Consider the following 17,549-nt stretch of genomic DNA (forward strand, 5'->3'; position numbering starts at 1 on the left):
TATGTTTATGGCGGCAATTTTAAATTGTTTAATCAATTTTGTTGCACTCTGTATATATAAATTTTGACTGAAAAAATAAATGTTTATAAAAAAAAAACTTTATACAGATTTTTATAGAAACAAAACAACACAAAATGGCGGTAAGTGAAACGAGATAAAGAATTTGATTAATTTAATTTCGAATTGTGTGCTTAATTTTTTTTCTATCCAGAATCAGTCTTTCAAGTCTGGTGAACACCTTCCGGGACAGTTGTATGACGTTAGATTAATATGTGCAAAGATGTTCTCAGCTCAACATGTTTTTTTTTGTCTAGAGAGCGGGCATCAATAGCTCTGTGGTCATTAGCCCGGTGGAAATTGGTAGCGTATGAAGAGATGCCATGCCTGAAAGTCTAGCCGGGATTTGAACCCGGGACCTTCTACGAAATGCCGAGACGCTACCTATTCGACCACAGAAGTCGGAAAAATTTCAGTATTAGTTAAATCAAGAAGTTTTAAATAATCGAAATAAGCCCTCCGATTCAAATGATTATCAAATAAAACTGGCAGTAATGTAATTTTTTCTGTTTCCCCATTTCCGGAAATTTATATGCAGATTCTAGTTACTTACACACATTTACAAAAGTGAATCCTCAAGGAAAATTCATTATCTGATTGTCTCATAGCTTAGTGGAAGACTTACATTGCATTCACATAGTTTAAAATAAACTACATTATAACATTGTGACAAATTTATAAATAATTTAATAATAACGAATTTCACACACATATTATATTGCAACCAGACTGAAATTAAACGAGATATCTACCGTTCTATTTGTGTCTTTTTAATTAATAAGATAGTTTTCAAATCTACTCACGCACGTTTCCATTTTTTATTTCGATTTCAAATTGTTGTAGGCAAATTCATACTGCACAGACAATTTCAAAAAACTTATCTCAAAAAGACCAGATTCGTTTTCCCCCCAAAAAAACAACCATTACGAGAGTTTTTTTTGTAAAACAATAAAATTTTGTCGTTAAAATTGTTATTTAGTCGAATGCACAGTAATATTTTTACGGATAAAATCAAAATTCTTAATCGGTTCTCAGTAGAGTGATAAAATGGGTTAGATGTACAACTTTTTTCCGAACAGCCCTGCGAGGACCACGCAAATATAATTTCAATTCTTTCTGTTCTGATTTTCCCTCTTTCTTCTCCAGAATTCTTTCATTTTTTCACTATGCTGTGTTTTTCGTTCTTCTGTCCAGCGCATGCACTCTCTTTTCTTTTTTTGCATTCACAAGAAATTCTATTCTGCGGATTATTTCTCTAAATTTTTTTCTATTTAGACAATCTTTTATTTCTTTATTTGCTTTGTTTCAGGTCAAAATATAGGTATATACTAGACTATTTTTGAACACTAATATATTTTTGAAATCGTAGAATTTCCTAAAAATGTCTAGAACATAGCTAAAATTGAAGTAAAAAAGTATCTAATAGATTAACTCAAGATCTAACTAAACAGGCTGGATTTGAAAGATTAAATTCAAAAAAAGAATGCGAAGGAAATTTATGTTTGTTGTGAAAGTTAGAAACAATTTTTATAAAAAGGAAATAAATGGGCTTACGAAGAAATTGTGATCCTGATCCGTGTATATAAGCTAGTATATACATATCAACCTATGCAGGTTTGTAAGAGAAATTGCTTTGATTTGGCTACGGACCTATCCGGTGAAATTAAAATGATTTAGATTAAACAAAAAACGTTGGCTATGAGTAATTACCAAAAAATATTGTTATACTGGTAAAAAAGTAACAATATTTTTTTTTTTACTTTTTTCAGTTTTCCAAATCTGGGTACGCGTGGTACATGAGTATATATACGGTATTATCAAATATGAAGCAATTATTAAATAATTTATAAGATAAAATTATACTGTAAATCTATTCGTAAATAAAATAGTCGTAACGCATTATTATAATGATCGATGATAGTAATAAGATTATCTTATTGATAATACAATAATAAATAATGTCAGTAATAGGACTCTACTGATTCATTAATTTATTTTAACGTTTGAAATATTATATCTGTTTTTAATGCGTTCAACAAACTCTACGTGACTTTTCAGTTTCCAGGTATAATAGACTGAAGTAAAACATCATTACCGTATGCTATTTACTCCATTTTTATTAGTCGACAGAAAAGTAAATACATAACAAAAGGAAAAATACATGCAGAATAACAATAAAAAAGAATTTAATAGTTTTTATTACTGAATACAAAATCAGATTATAGTTGAATCTAGTTGGCTGAAACTCACCACGGCGGAATCGCCGTTTATTATACAACGATGTTCTCCCGGTGCTTTTATGAACTATTCTACTAGTGAAAATAATGGACAAAGTAAATATAAACATATATCCTATAATTCTTCGTTTGCGAGTTACAGGTAGTGAAAGATTTCTCTCGGATTTTATCTACCCTGTTGTTAAAGTTTTTAACAACAATTTTTAACGGTAAATTTTATTTAAAAAAATTTTTCACATCACCAAAAAAAAAAAAAATCTGGTATTTATTTACATTAAATAAGTAGTTTTCTGACAAATGCAATAATGAACTGTTTTTAAATAAGATACGAATTTTTCTAAATTTTCTTTGTTATGTTCAACTTATCTTACACCAATTTGTTCACAATTAAATTATCTACAAGTTTTGTTTAAACCTTTTATGTGTGTATTACCCATTTAACAATGTTATGTTACGTAAACAGGGAATTTCCCCCAATTTATTGGTTTTCATCCCGGATTTCTCAAAAGCTACTGTAGATACGGTTCTGGGACCTATTTTATTCAATTTTTCAGGTCAAAAACCTTAATAAACCACTAATTGTATCTCTTAATAAACATCCTAAGAATATCAGTACGCCCACATTTTACTGGGGTAGCTGAAATCCGAGAGAAATCTTTCTAGCCATAATTTACAAACGAAGCATTTTAGGACATATATTTATACGAAATCATTCCATTATTTTCACGAGTGGAATAGGTTATGAAAGTCCCGGGGGAACTTCGTGATACATTCTGTATATCCACCCGTTTCTCCAGGTCACCTCATTTTTAAAATATCTCACGGAATATAGTAGTGAATTAGTCACTGACCGTTTGATCAAAGTCAATTCTTACATAATGAGGGAAATAACTAGAAATAAATAATAGTCTTTAAATCTTTATTATCAGATAATGTAGTGTGGAATTAGTTTTTCTTAAAAAAAATATATAATTTTACAAACACGTAAACGATCTTTTTATAAAATTACACGATAATCGATCTAGTTTCGATACATATCTAGTATCTTTATCGCTTAATAACGGACGAGTAGCGATGCATAACCCGAGGTCACGATTCTTTGACCTTTCGTGGTGGTAGAAGGACTATGGAGAGGTCATGAACGAAAATTTGTGTTGTATAAACGCAAAGCAAGCGGTAAATGAGTAGAGAAGGGTGGAAGGGTAGTCGGGAGAGAAAAAAGGGTTGGATGGCCGGTGGTCAGTTTGCGTGTTGAAAGTACTAGTTTATCATCCCCTCCTCGATTCACTAACACGAGTTATAGTAAAATCGACCCTAGCGACTCCTCTTCTCGTAATCTGAACGTCATTTCTGGAAAAGCGAATTAGTTGTGATATAATTTTTTTTTTTTTTTTTTTTTTTTTATCCATAGCCCTCCCGCTGACGACTCACATTATAAGAAGTATTCAGTGGTGTAATTTAAGTAGTTTTTATCGGCTGACTGTCTTCATATAAATTCTTCTTTTAAAAGAAATAATAATAATAATAAAAAAATCAATAACGTAACATGAAATAAATCAGTTGTCTCCAGCTGTAGGTTGAGGGTAATTCGCGTGCTGAGATCGAGCTTAGAGCGGCACAGGCATGTAGGGTTTTGCGGTTGTGGAGTCTTCAGCATAAGATGGTTTTCAGTGCGGAGAAAACCACTATGATGTTTTTGAAGGGCCGTTTAGCTGCAACTCGCCATCCGCGGGTTGTGATGGACGGTCGGTCTATTAGGTATGTCACTTTTCAGAAATATCTGGGTGTTATCCTTGACGAGAGGCTTCTCTTCAAGGAGCACCTTCAGTATGTGGCGAAGAAGGCAATTGATGCTTTCTTCGGCGTCCGAAGAGTGGTCCATCCCGATTGGGGGTTGAATTTCCGTACCATGCGGATTCTTTATAAAGGCGTCTGTGAGGCCATTATGTTGTACGCTGCGCCCGTCTGGGCTCATCGTTTACAACACCAAAGTTATAGGGACATTATCTTACGAGCCCAGCGTCTTCTTCTATTAGCGGTTGTCGGTGGTTACAGGACTGTCTCGCGAGAGGCAGTAACTGTGATTGCAGGCATCAAACCTGCGGATATTTCGGCTACGGAACGTAGCCAGCGGTATGTTGCTAGGAAGGCTGGCCTTCTTACTACTGGGCGTATGCGTGAGATCGAAGACCAAGGTTTTGACTCTTGGCAAGATAGGTGGAACACTTCTTTGACAGGTCGTTATACGCATGGTATATTCCCTGATGTTAGAGAGTTGCGTGCGATTAGCTGGGTATCCCCCAATCGACATACCACTCAGTTCCTTTCAGGACATGGTGCATTTAGGGACAAATTGGCTAAGTTTAGGTTGGTTGATTCCGGCTTCTGTCCGGACTGTAGGGTCGATGAAACTGTGGACCATGTCCTCTACATATGTCCCCGGTACGAAGCTGAACGTACCAGAGTTATTAGGGAACTCGAGAGAGTAAACTCCTTTTTGGATCTACGAGTCAACTGGAGGACTCGTAGTGAGTGGAAAATAGTTGCTGGCTTCCTTCGCTTCCTCGCCCTGAGCAGGACCGCCGAAGGAATTTAGTAGGTGTTAGGAACCTGGGTGGCTAGGGACCGCCTGGGCAGTTGACTGGCCGAAGGTAGGCGCTTAGGCAGCGTGCCTCGGTTAGATGTATTGGTGGTATGCATTGAATCAGGCTGTCGGCGGAGTTGCGACCGTTGTCGGTGGGCGGGATTATTCTTGCCCGGCGGGTGCGATCGCGCTCCGACGAGGGCATTTTGAGCTAAAGTCACTGTCGGCGGGCTTCTCTGGGTGCTGCTCAGGTGGTACGTAGGGGAGTCTCGGCGGCAATTGCGAAAGATGGTGAATGTCACGCGGGACTCCGCGATGGCGCTGTACGGGAGTAGGCGTTTATTCTCCTCTCCCGGGCAGACCGGAACGGAGTCAGATAGAAACTCATTAGAGTATTAAGCGGGGTTCTTAAGGGAACTAGGTCTAAATTTCGATGTTAAACTTTAGTGGGAAGTTTATTGTTGAGGTTGTTAGTGCGGATTTGAGACATTCAGAAAGTGGCTCATTATAGTAGGATCTAGGCGCGGGGTCTTCTTTCCGCGGTTAGGTTTCTAGCTTAGTTCTTGAGGGCGACGTGGTAGCTGCAGGTGTCCGTTGTCTTCATTCTGAAGGCATAAACTTGTAAATCTATCTCGGGGTGAACTTTTACCGATGTAGATGTCCCTTGGGGCATCTGCATCGGTGGCATCTCTGCGGGGCCTAAACTGTAAGCTGTGGTGTGCATCAGTTTGAGGTCGAGAAGAAGTCCTCCGTTAAAGCCACTGCTGGCTAGGAACGGAGGGGGTGGTGTAGCAACCGGACACGCTACGAGGTGGGTTCTTCTCCCCTCGGGGGGGGGGGGGGGTCGAGATGTCTCCAGCTATTTCTAAAAAAAAATAAATAAATAAAAATAGATTTTTTCAATCTGCAGTAATCTTTAAGGCAAAAGATTGTTTTTTTAGGATTAAAACAGAAATTTTATTAAATTAATTGGTTAACTGAACAGCAAAATCAACTGAGCCAAGAATGGCATTTCAACTCTCTTTTCTACATTGTTATTAAACAGACATTTAATACTAAAAATCTGTTGTAAAGAGAAAAAACCAAGGACACTTATTTACTTTTTTTATTTTAAAGTTTAAATGGCTTTTTAAATATTTATTTATTATTATTTTTGCTGATTCCATCAACAGTAATATTAATTAATTGAATTATAAATTAGACTACAAATTTACAAAATTTCTTTATCTTTATATAACACTTTATATACCAATCCTGTTATGATGGTTGGCAATCATAATAGCTTTGCTCATTTTTATTTTTCCGGCTTTAGTTCTGTTCCTACAACATAATAGCTATAAATGGAAACCTACCGGGTTAGTCTAGTGGTGAACTAGTTATCGTAAATCAGCTGAAATCAAAGTCAAAATTTCTAAGGATCAAATTCTAGTAAAGGCTTTTACTACTTACTTTTATATGGATTTCAATACTACGAGAAGTTCTACGAGGGAGAAAATGTTGAATTTCTTCTCTTCATTTGTTGTTTTTTCCTGTATGTACTCCATGTGAAGTTGACTCTATTAAACAAGGGTCATCACAGTACCCATATACAGTGTTGAAAAAGTGAGGAAAAATGGTTACACAATCCAGCAGAGAATATTCATTATCTTTCAATACATTAGATGTGCCAGTTATGCCCAGACCCAGACTGCTTTCACAGAAAAGTATGGTGTGCATGCACAACAAATAAGTCCACCATCAAGCGGCTGTATGACAAATTCCAAGAGACAATGTGGCAGATGTAGGTAACAGTGGTTGACCGAAAGTGCTAATACCAGAAAGGTTGATTGTTGCAACACCTATCTAGCTAGTCTGATCTCTCCATTGGTAGTGCCCACCCACATTGCGCAAATGTTTAAAGATGCATTTGTACAGAATTCATGTTGTTCACAAGTTGTTACCTGCATGCAATGGAAAACGTGTAGCTTTCTGTCATTGATTCATGTTATCTGTAACATCAAATGGGGAAAAACTCGATGACTAGTTTTGGTCTGTCAAGTCATGGTTCTTCCACCTTGACGAATATGTGAATCCACAGAATTCATGCATTTGGTATACAGAAAATCCACATCTGCTGCATGAGTCTACAGGGACAAAAAGTGGGTGTTTGGTATGCAATTTCAAGTAGGCAAATCTTTATGACATTCTTTCATGACACAGTGAACAGCGAGTGTTACATACAGATGATGCAACAATTTGTAATCACTATCTATATCTGCAGACCAGCTAGAGTACACAAGGTTTTAGCAGGACAATACTACAGCTCAAACAGCCAACAACAGAATGACTTTCTTGGATTAGTGTTTTCATGGACAAGTGATTTCAAGAGGGTTGTGGCCTTGGTCTCCTGGTTTATCCCCTCCTGACTTTTTCTTGTGGGGATACCTTAAATGTGCTGCTTACAAAACTCATCCTCACACCATTCCCGAATTACAGAGCGAAATTGATTGATGTATCACTGCAATTTCTCAACAAACATTACCACGTGTGTTTAGTATGCAATGCCATATTCAATTTTATGAATCACATAATGGAGACAACTTTCAACAACTATTGTAACGTACTTAATTTTGTATAAGGTTCCATCACTTTTTGAACACTGTATTTTTATTTCCCCCTCCCTTGGAAATAGGTACAAAGAGTGTTCAAGGAGGTGTTGGCCAAACATAATGGAATGATTTGGGATATCAAAATAAACAAATAGATTTATGTGGGCAAATGCCCTATCTATTTTATTTTCCCGTCTGTCCACCATTTTGTGTTTTTTCAATAAAAATATATATCTTAAGAGCAAATTGAAATATTTTATGAAATTTGATGTATAAGTACCGAGCAATGTCTTCTAAAAAATAAATTTTACAGTTTAACCTTTTGAAATTAAAAAATGGTGGTCATTAAAGTTTTTTAACTATTAATAGTTTTGTAAATACTAGATTTTATAAAATGGTTTTTTTTTTTAATGATTTTAAGCTTCTTATTGTGAATAAAATGACCTCATTTGTTCAAATGAGGTCATGAGGATATGATGTATCCTCATTATTCAAATGAACTTCAAATATTATGCATGAAAACAGACCTAAAATTCTTAGATAATATAGTTTATAGTCTGTACCCTATCAGCAAGCAGGTAAGACACCTACTGACTACCCGATTTCACATTTTATTAATTTTCTTCTATTTACATCAAATAGATTTTTATTAAAGCGCAAAATTTACTTAAAATATTTACTTATCAGATAATAATGAAAGGGGTTATTAATTTTTTTTTTTACATGAGGTAAACATTGCTACATTTAGTGCTCTCTACCAAGTAATGAATATCTCCAGAACCTTTGGGAACACTATGTAGAAACCAATTTCTAAAATCTTTTATCAAATTTTTGTGTAAAATTGATTTCCAAAATAATTTTTTGTTTGTATTTCATAATTGATTTGATCGAACTTAAGTAAAAATAAAAGTAAATAATATTTAAATACCCAGTGGTGCATTCCAAATAAAATCTGCCAAGGAAGAAGCCGGGAATGATATGCAACCTTCTGCCATTGTTTTAAACTGCTATTGAAATAATTTATTGGAACTGTTCTCAAATTACTCTTTCTCATGTTTAAGATATTAACTCTCCTTTTCCATTCTCTAACTTTCCTTCTAATTCTCTCTTCCAACTCTCCCTTTGCCTTGAATTATCATTTTAATGGTAATAATTTGGAAAAACTATGTTTTACTTTTCACTGTATTTCCTAAGTATTGTAGTTTTTGCTACTATATATTATATTTTTATAATTTCACATTCATCTCAATGCCCCATTCTCTGTAACACTACCCAGCCATGATATTCTCAGAAGGAATTTGAAGATCTATATGTTAAAAGACTTAATTTTATTTAAAGCAATTAAAGAGCTCTGCATCTTCACCATACCTCAATACAGTGAGCCATATAACATCTCATAAAACAGATCCTTAACTGTAAAGTTAGTTATTTACTATGTTAAACCTTTTACATCTTTATAAAATCAGCTAGTGCTTTTTCTAATTCTACTCTAGGTTCAGGAATGCTCTTACTTACTGCAGTGCCTAGCTAAATATTTTAATTTTCTATCCGTCCACCTGCAACTCTCAAAATTTCATGGTTGTTAATGTTTTAGTAAAGATCATAATTTTTTTTTAACAGTGTTAAGAAGTAGATTATATTCCTAACATCAATCTGCTTCTCTGCAAACTAATATTTTTTAAACATCCACATATCAGCAATTACAATTTTAATATCAGCAAATTTCATTATCATTATTTATTGATTTTCTTTAAATTCTCACATTGGCTTATTCCAGATCCAAGAGTTTTCATTATGATTACTTGTAGGTAAGCATTTAAGCATTAAATAATAAATAATACAACTTACACCTCTCCATAATTAATCGATCCCTGACATATAACAATGTTCTCAAATAATGATATAAATTGTTTATAATTATTGTCATAATCGAATTTCTTACTGTTAAAAATCTTCATTAGGAAATCAGTCAAATTTTTAACATAAATTACTCATATAATTAAAAATCAAGAATGACTTATTTTTAAAAAGCCGACAAAAAATTGTTTAATTTTCCTGACTTCACCAGAAATTAGCCTGACTTTTGCAACTCTAGATACTGAGGGCTATCACCCGTGAAAGGTTTCTATTGAAGAGGAGAATTAACTGGAATATTAAAGTATTCAGTTTCAAGTATTAAAGTATTCAAAAATTTAGGGAAAATTTTAAGATATCTGGCCCAGTGCTAGCCATATCTCCGCACTCCTTGATCACTTAAAACCAAAATTAAATGGTATCAGTGACTATTATTCAGAAGCACAAAATAAGATGTACAAAATTTCATAAAAATTGGTTAAGCTACTCTGAAAATATCCTTGATATCTTCATTACCAGCTATCATAAAAAAATAAAAGCAAAAGATTTTTAGTTGTCAAAGCAAAAAATAAGACTTTTTTATTAACCAACCTTGAATGAACTGCCCAAATAAATAATCAAAATGACATACTAATAAAATGGAATCATCTAATTAATACAAGAATGTGAATGAATCCAGAAATATCAAAAAAGGTGGTTTTTCTCCAAATTCTTTTATCAGTTGGTGATTATCAGAAAGTATCTTAACATCAAAAAGATTTAATATCTTTAGATAAGCTATCTAAAAGATATTAAATAATCTGAAAAAATTTACTTACCCTTTGAGTAAATGTTTGACATATGGGACCTATAAGATCCATCTCCCTAACCATTGACCAATTTTAACCAAAATTAAATGACATTAATGTCCCATAAACAGAAATCAAATTTCATTCAAATTAGTCCATTCTTTTTCTAGGTATCTAGTAAAAAAGAGGCCAACACAAGTGCATATACCCATTCATACATCCTTCTGAAATTTTTTAATGCTAAAACTGTGTTTTTCGGTAAAGGAATTTATGAAAAATCAACATCTGCATAAACCCTGGCTGCAAAATTTGACTCTATTAGTATACTTTCCCTTAAATAATATTCTGTAAAAATATACAGCCAAGAAAATAAAACTATATTAACTTTCCACTTCTGAGTGGATGCACTACATATAAATGTTTGTTTCTCATAGAAAATTTTGTTGCTTTTAACTATTTCTCCTAGCATTATGGCTGTGATATATACCCATATATATAAATGAATAGTTCTCAGTTGAATATTATAATAAAGACAGGAACACAAAACATTCAGATCACAAATAAATCACTACGTAGAAGATGGAAATTAAATACAACTACACAGTTAAAGTGCTTAGATTACAAATATTCCATTTTCATAAATCTTTAGGTAAACCAAAAATTATATTTTTTAAAATAATATTACAATTATTATGTAATATAAAATAAAATCAAGCTTTATCAACTTGATAAAGCTTCACATTTGAAGCAAAACGTTTTGTATGAACATAACTTCTTTCTATCTTAATATCATTGAGCAGTTTTCCTCTCCCTCTCTTACCATTCATTGTACCCTCTAAGACAACCTTTAATGAACAATCCTTCCACAACATAGTTCAATCCAGTTTCTTTTTCAATCTCTCAAAATCTGCAGTAGTGATTTTCTTCTCCCACTCTCTCTAACATCTCAAAATTACTAATTTTGTCTGTCCACTTTATCTTTTCCATCCTCCTCCAGATCCACACTTCAAAAGCTTCTAATCTTTTCTCATCTTCCTTGCATAAAGTCTACATCTCCAATTTAAGGGTTTAAAATTAACTTAAAACCTTAATTCAATAATTTTAACAGAATAATTTATTTTTAAGCACAATTTAAGGTGAAATTTATAAAATCAAGTAGTATATTTAACATTTAAAGGGTCAAAGAGAAATACTTCAACTGCAAAATTAAAATGTTTAATTATTGAAAATATTTATTGTTGAACTTACTCATCAAAAACAAACTCTGTGATTTTAAAATCTAACCAATGTAATTTATTTTCATCAATCTTATTTTTTATTATGAAAAATTTAATTTTTTTATGAAACAGATTTGAAGTTTTACAAATACATAAAAAATAACTGAGTTCCCAGACATTATTTTTATTATTTCAGCTTCTGTATGTGTAACAGAAAAAAAATTATGCTATTATTGAAAGGAATTTGCTGGCTCACAGAAATCAAAATAGGGCTTCCATTATATTAGTTCATAAACTGTGACCTCATCACTTGTCAGCATGTAAGTTATATATATTAGCAAGATACAATATGTACATGGTAAATAATAGCCAATTTATATCAATCACAAACTGCACCTTCTGATAACAACATATTGAACACTATTACCGCTAGTAATAATACCATTCTACATAAAACAGGTTGTTTATGATAGATTAGAATGCACCCTAACAATAACAAATTATTTATAATTCTGCATTCTTATCAACATTTTCTTTTGATAAATGAGGTTAGTGACAACACCTAAAGTGACACAGTTCAACACCGATTTAGAATGAAAATTGCTGTTCACAGATTGCATTTTATACAATAACAAGTGTAAGAGAACTGAAACAAAATTAATAGACTAAATGAAGGAAATTGATGAATGAAATGTTTCACACTTCTGTTAATTAACCTATTTTCACATGAAAGTAAAATTACTCTACGTATATTTGTTGATGTATTCTTCTTGGTAAAATACATGTTAGTTGTGATCTAACAGACTTGACAATATACAAAATATTTAAAAAATGTATATCTAGCCTTTTATTTTCCAATTCTACAAATCATAATGAATAAAATGTTTTCTATCAAAATTGCAATTTCCTTTCCTTTATTCTTATACGCACCACTTTCTAAAGAAAATGTATATTTCAAAATCAAATTGAGGAATCATTATAATATTTGGTACACATGTTTACATTAACTTTCTCTGATAAATATAAAATTACAATTGAAATACAGTTCACATATTTCAAAATAGCATTCAATTCATTTTTTAATCTTTTATATCTCTGTAATTGATACTTTTATCAAAATCTATTTCATCAGTTAAAATATTAAGCTTTTCAAAATAAACAAATAACTCATTTTTGAAAATCAATCCACAAATAATTGAGTTATTGAAGAAATTTTATTGCGTAATTTTCAGCTAGATTTCATCTTCTTCTATATACTTTTCTTTCTTTTTTCTATTTAGCTTCCAGGAATTACCGTTCAGGTATTACTTCAGACGATGAATGAGGATGATATGTATGAGTGTAAATGAAGTGTAGTCTTGTACAGTCTCAGTTCAACCGTTCCTGAGATGTGTGGTTAATTGAAACCAAACCATCAAAGAACACTGGTATCCACAATCTAGTATTCAAATCCATGTAAAAGTAACCTTTAATAAAAGGCCTTTATTAGGACTTTAACACTGGAACTCTCGACTTCCAAATCAGTTGATTTGGGAATTCACTATACTGCACGCCATATAACTTAACGGACACTTTACAGTATAGTAAAAGATATAATTAGATATTGGTCTTTTCTAGGTAAAATATTATACTGAAAAGAGAAAATTTGCAAGAAATTTTCAGAAAAGTAAAATTTAGAAAACTATAAACAAATAACATACGGTATCAAAAATGTGATTTTCTAACATGTTGTTCATTTAATCCTTATTTATAATTCTACCAAGTAACAGTATGATTAAACAATATTTAAAATGCCTGTAATCTTTTTGTAAAAGAAACACATTCCAGGATTGACAAGTGTTTTGTGATAAATTTATCATGCAATCATCAGTACAATGCAAATTCAACCATAATAATTTTAAATTTGTTAGTTTTCACAGAGCTGACCAACTATCCAGTAGATGGCTCTATCCGATTTGACAGAAATAGTATAAATTGGCCAGCACTTAATGGTGAAACCTATCTGACATCAGTTTTCCTGCCAGTGCCTTTAACCAGCCTTTGACCAGAGCCTCCCCCAGGTTAAAAGTGAGATACAGTTTAGAAATAAATAACTGTTCAAATTACTTTCAGTTTAACATCAAAGTGAAACTTATTTTCTATCCATTGCAATAAAATCATCTGGCCATTATAAGTACTTGTTTCAATGTGACAAATTTCTCAAAATTCTCTTAGCATACAAATTTATCTATATTTGTCACCCAATTTAACAACTTAACACTTTTGTCTTCTTTAGGTGAAAATCATTTACCTGCAAAATATTTCTTTAACTTCCCAAACAAGAAGAAATCAGAGGTCACAAGGTTAGGATAACCATTTATTGTAGCGGCTAGTTTTAATAAGATTTTTAACATGATGTTATTGTCATTGATGCAATTATAATTGTAATTGATGCACCATGCCGTTGGTAATTTATTTATATTCTCTTGAATTGGTGAATAAACAAGTTTAATTAGTATTTTGTAAATGTTAAAAATAATTTGAAAATTATAAATAATAATATTAGTTTGGGCAATGTACGTTAAATAATAAAGATTTAACTTTTAGATTTTAAAAAATTTTTACTTTCCCATTTCCCTAAGTAGAAGGGGAAGTATGGTGATCAGTCAAAATTGGGCATATCCGGTTTTCACCGAGTCTTGACGAATTGACTCCTAAGGACCCCAGAAAACCAAAAAATGACATCAAAATTTTAACAACAAAATGTCCACACTATGTGTGTATATTAACGTGTAAATCACCTTATATCTTCAGAACTACTTGACTGATTTTCACCAAACTTGGCTATAATATTTCTATAGAAGTGCATTGATGCTATTACATTTTCAAACCAAAAGGTCAGTGGGTGGGAGTACAGGGGGGAAGAACGAAATCGTTGCCAGATTTTACATAATTAAGATTATATATTTTTTTTAATAATTTTGTGAACATTAACCTTTGTAAAAAAATTTTTATTAAATTTCACCCCCACCCATAAAAATGGTTTTAATTTTGAAGAATTATAGAAGGCAGTACAAGGGATGATTTTCGTTGCATTTTTTTTTTTTAAATATTTTTGTGAATAATTATAAAAATAACATCTTTTGTGTAAAATCATTTTTGCTAAATTGCACCCCCATTCCAAAAAATAGTAATAATTTTGAAACGTTGTAGAAGGCAGTACAACCCAACCCCATAGAGGAAGACAACTGCCTAGTGACGTTCTGGTCACCTCCCCCCACGATAAATTCAGTTTTATGAATAAAACTGAAGTCTTGGAGTTCCATCTTAACAACAGGGAAGCTCAACGAACCCGTACCGTTAACAATGAAGAAGTCACACTGAAACATAACCCACACCCGACATATCTCAGTACCACACTTGACAGAACACTTACCTTTAAACAACACCTTGAAAAATTATCAGCTAAAGTTAAAACTAGAGCCAGCCTTATTCAGAAGGTGACCAATTCGTCCTGGGGAGTTACCACCAAAACTCTAAGAATCAGTGCACTAGCCCTCATACATTCAACCGCAGAATATTGTGCTCCTGTCTCGATTAATAGCTGCCACATCAAGCTTGTCGACACATATCTGAACCAGGCTATGAGAACCACCATTGGAACAACTTTGTTCCAGTGGCTGCCATTGTTGAGTAATGTCGCACTCCTCCAAACTAGACAACTGGCAGCCCTCAAGTCACAGTTAGGAAAATATAATGTTATCCCATCTCTACTTCTTCATGCCAATATAGATTTTCCCACTCAGCAGCACCCAAGACTGAAGTCCAGACATCCACCTGCAGCAGCTGCCGATTGGGTTAACAATTTCAACACAAGGATCACCGGACATCACTATTGAAAGGTCAGAATATCACTAATTCCAACCATGTGACAGATTCAACTCTGAAGGTACAAGGATTTACTCTTCCCAGAAGACAACGGTGCAAAATCAACAGTATTTGCACAAATCATGGTATCTGCAATAAGAGACTGATCCAATATCTATGGAAAGCCCACAATGCAGCTGATGTGGAGCTGAAAAGGAGATTCATCGCCCACCTGGCCCTGGTTTGTCCAAATACATCTTTTAGAGGCTCACTACAAGACATTCATGATCTTACCCCCAAAGCATTGGAATGGCTGACCTACTGTGACCTGTGTTTGTGATAAAAAAGTGCAATAGACCTAATAGTTAATAATATTACTAAATTATTGAAAAATTGCAATGTTTGTAAGTTCATTCAAATACATATATATTAAAATAAATTTGGAAATATTAAAAAATTATTTACAAAAAAAAGACTTAAAATTGATAATTAAATAGGGAATTTTTTTGATAAATAATTATCAGAAAATACTGAAAAATTAATAAACAAAAATTTGTATATAATTTTCACCATTCTGCTGATCTCCATGGCAGAGTGGTAGTGTCTCGGCTTTTCAATCACAGGTTTCAGGTTCAAATCCTGATCAGGCATGACATTTTTCATAAACTACAAAATTTCTGTTTTCATATTACCAGAGAGAAGCTTCACAAACTTCTGTGGTGAATTAATTAATCAAGCAAAAAAAAAAAAGATTTGTTATGAAAATAATAATTATAATAATATAAAAAAATTATTCTATAATTATTAGATGTTTGTATTTTTTTTTTCACAAAAAATTATGTGATTATGTCTCCCAAATTACACAATTTATTTGGCATCCAAAACCACCTTTTTGGTGTCAGAGTAATTATAAAGTTCACATTAAAAAATTTAAGTAATTTATAAGAATTTCATAGTTTTTGGAAATGAATTTTGTTTGTTCTGTTGTTTCCATTTTAAACATATTTTAATTATTCCAAAACTCATGATACAACTACAAAAGAATATTTAATATATAGATTGTGAAATTTTCATTATACTCTCATTATAAGGTGTATACAAAAAGCCCATCCTGTATTTTGGTAGTGTGTTTCTAACATCAGTACAAGAAAAAAACTCTTGTAAATGTAGGTCTAGAAACTTTTCATCTTCCTTTCCATCATTTTAAAAGATAGAAATATTTAATTCCTTAACAAAAATAGAAACAACTGATACCTTTAAAAATAGAAATAGATCAAATACACATTCAAGACCAAACTATTATATGTAATATGGCATATATTTTTAGACTAATATTCTCTATAAACAAATAAATAAGAAAATATTGTTTTCTGTAAATTTCAAAATAGTGACTATCTTAATTTTTCACTAAATATAATTCAGATATTACTAATGTTAAGAAATAATTATTTAATAGCTAAAGTTTTAAGAGCTTCAGTGTGTATAAAATGACACCAGAGTTTATCCAAAACATACTTCGAACTGCTGAGTTATAATGAAAAATTCTAGCTTGAGCCTATGCTCAAATTACAAAATAATTCCGTCAGTTTCTAGTACTTCACTATTTGAAAATACCAGTCAACATTATTCATATAATTGATATTGCTGACATACCTTTAAAACAGTAATGTTTGAAAAAATCTCTGTGGGTGTTAATTAAATTTAAAACAAATTTATATTTAATTTTGATAAAAGTAAAATAACTAGTTCATTAGAAGTACAAAATAAAAATGAACATATTTCATTCAATTTTTAATTAAATTAATAAAAAACCTTAACCTCCATTGAATAATTAAACTAGATGTTTAATTATACTCTATTTCAATAGACTCTAGTTCAATATACCCGATTAACCACAATTCTTTCAAAATACTTTTCATCTATCTTAACTATGAAAAGGCAGTAAAATCATACTGCTTTGTTTCACCATGATTATACCTTTAAATAATTAAAAAAACTATCATTAACAGCAGCAATTATGTTTACCTTTAGAAAAAAGAACATACAAATTTGGTGATTTCCTTTTAAATATTTCATCTTTTTATACACAAATTTGCAGAATCTGTGCTAGCTAAAAACTTATCTATGCTTATTGTTTGTGCTACCTAGTTTTATTAAAGTTTACCTTTATTTTTCTGAAAAAAACTTTCTTTTTTCAGATGCCAGTGAAACTATTAAAGAGAAGATGAATGATACAATCTCTACTGCAGAAGAAAAATTAAGTTCAACGTTTACAAGTTTAACATCAGCGGCAGAAGAAAAACTTGATTTTGCAAAAACTAAAGCTGAGGAAATAAAAGATAAAGTTGATGAAATAAAAGAAATAGAAAATAAAGCAG

The 17,549-nt window shown here is 32.1% G+C and overlaps 1 protein-coding gene across 2 annotated transcripts in view; it reads left to right on the forward strand.

Annotated features, from left to right (window-relative positions):
• Positions 1–17,415, forward strand: part of LOC142326173 (protein THEM6-like) — a 94,127-nt gene extending 76,712 nt beyond the window's left edge. For both annotated transcript variants that reach the window (XM_075368426.1, XM_075368427.1), the window contains one exon: positions 17,370–17,415. In XM_075368426.1, the coding sequence (XP_075224541.1) occupies positions 17,370–17,379 (10 nt within the window). In that variant the 3' untranslated portion in view covers positions 17,380–17,415. The remainder of the gene's footprint in view (positions 1–17,369) is intronic.
• Positions 17,416–17,549: the final 134 nt, after the last annotated feature.

This window comes from Lycorma delicatula, chromosome 6, assembly GCF_047948215.1.
Source record: "Lycorma delicatula isolate Av1 chromosome 6, ASM4794821v1, whole genome shotgun sequence".
NCBI classification, from domain to species: Eukaryota; Metazoa; Arthropoda; class Insecta; order Hemiptera; family Fulgoridae; genus Lycorma; species Lycorma delicatula.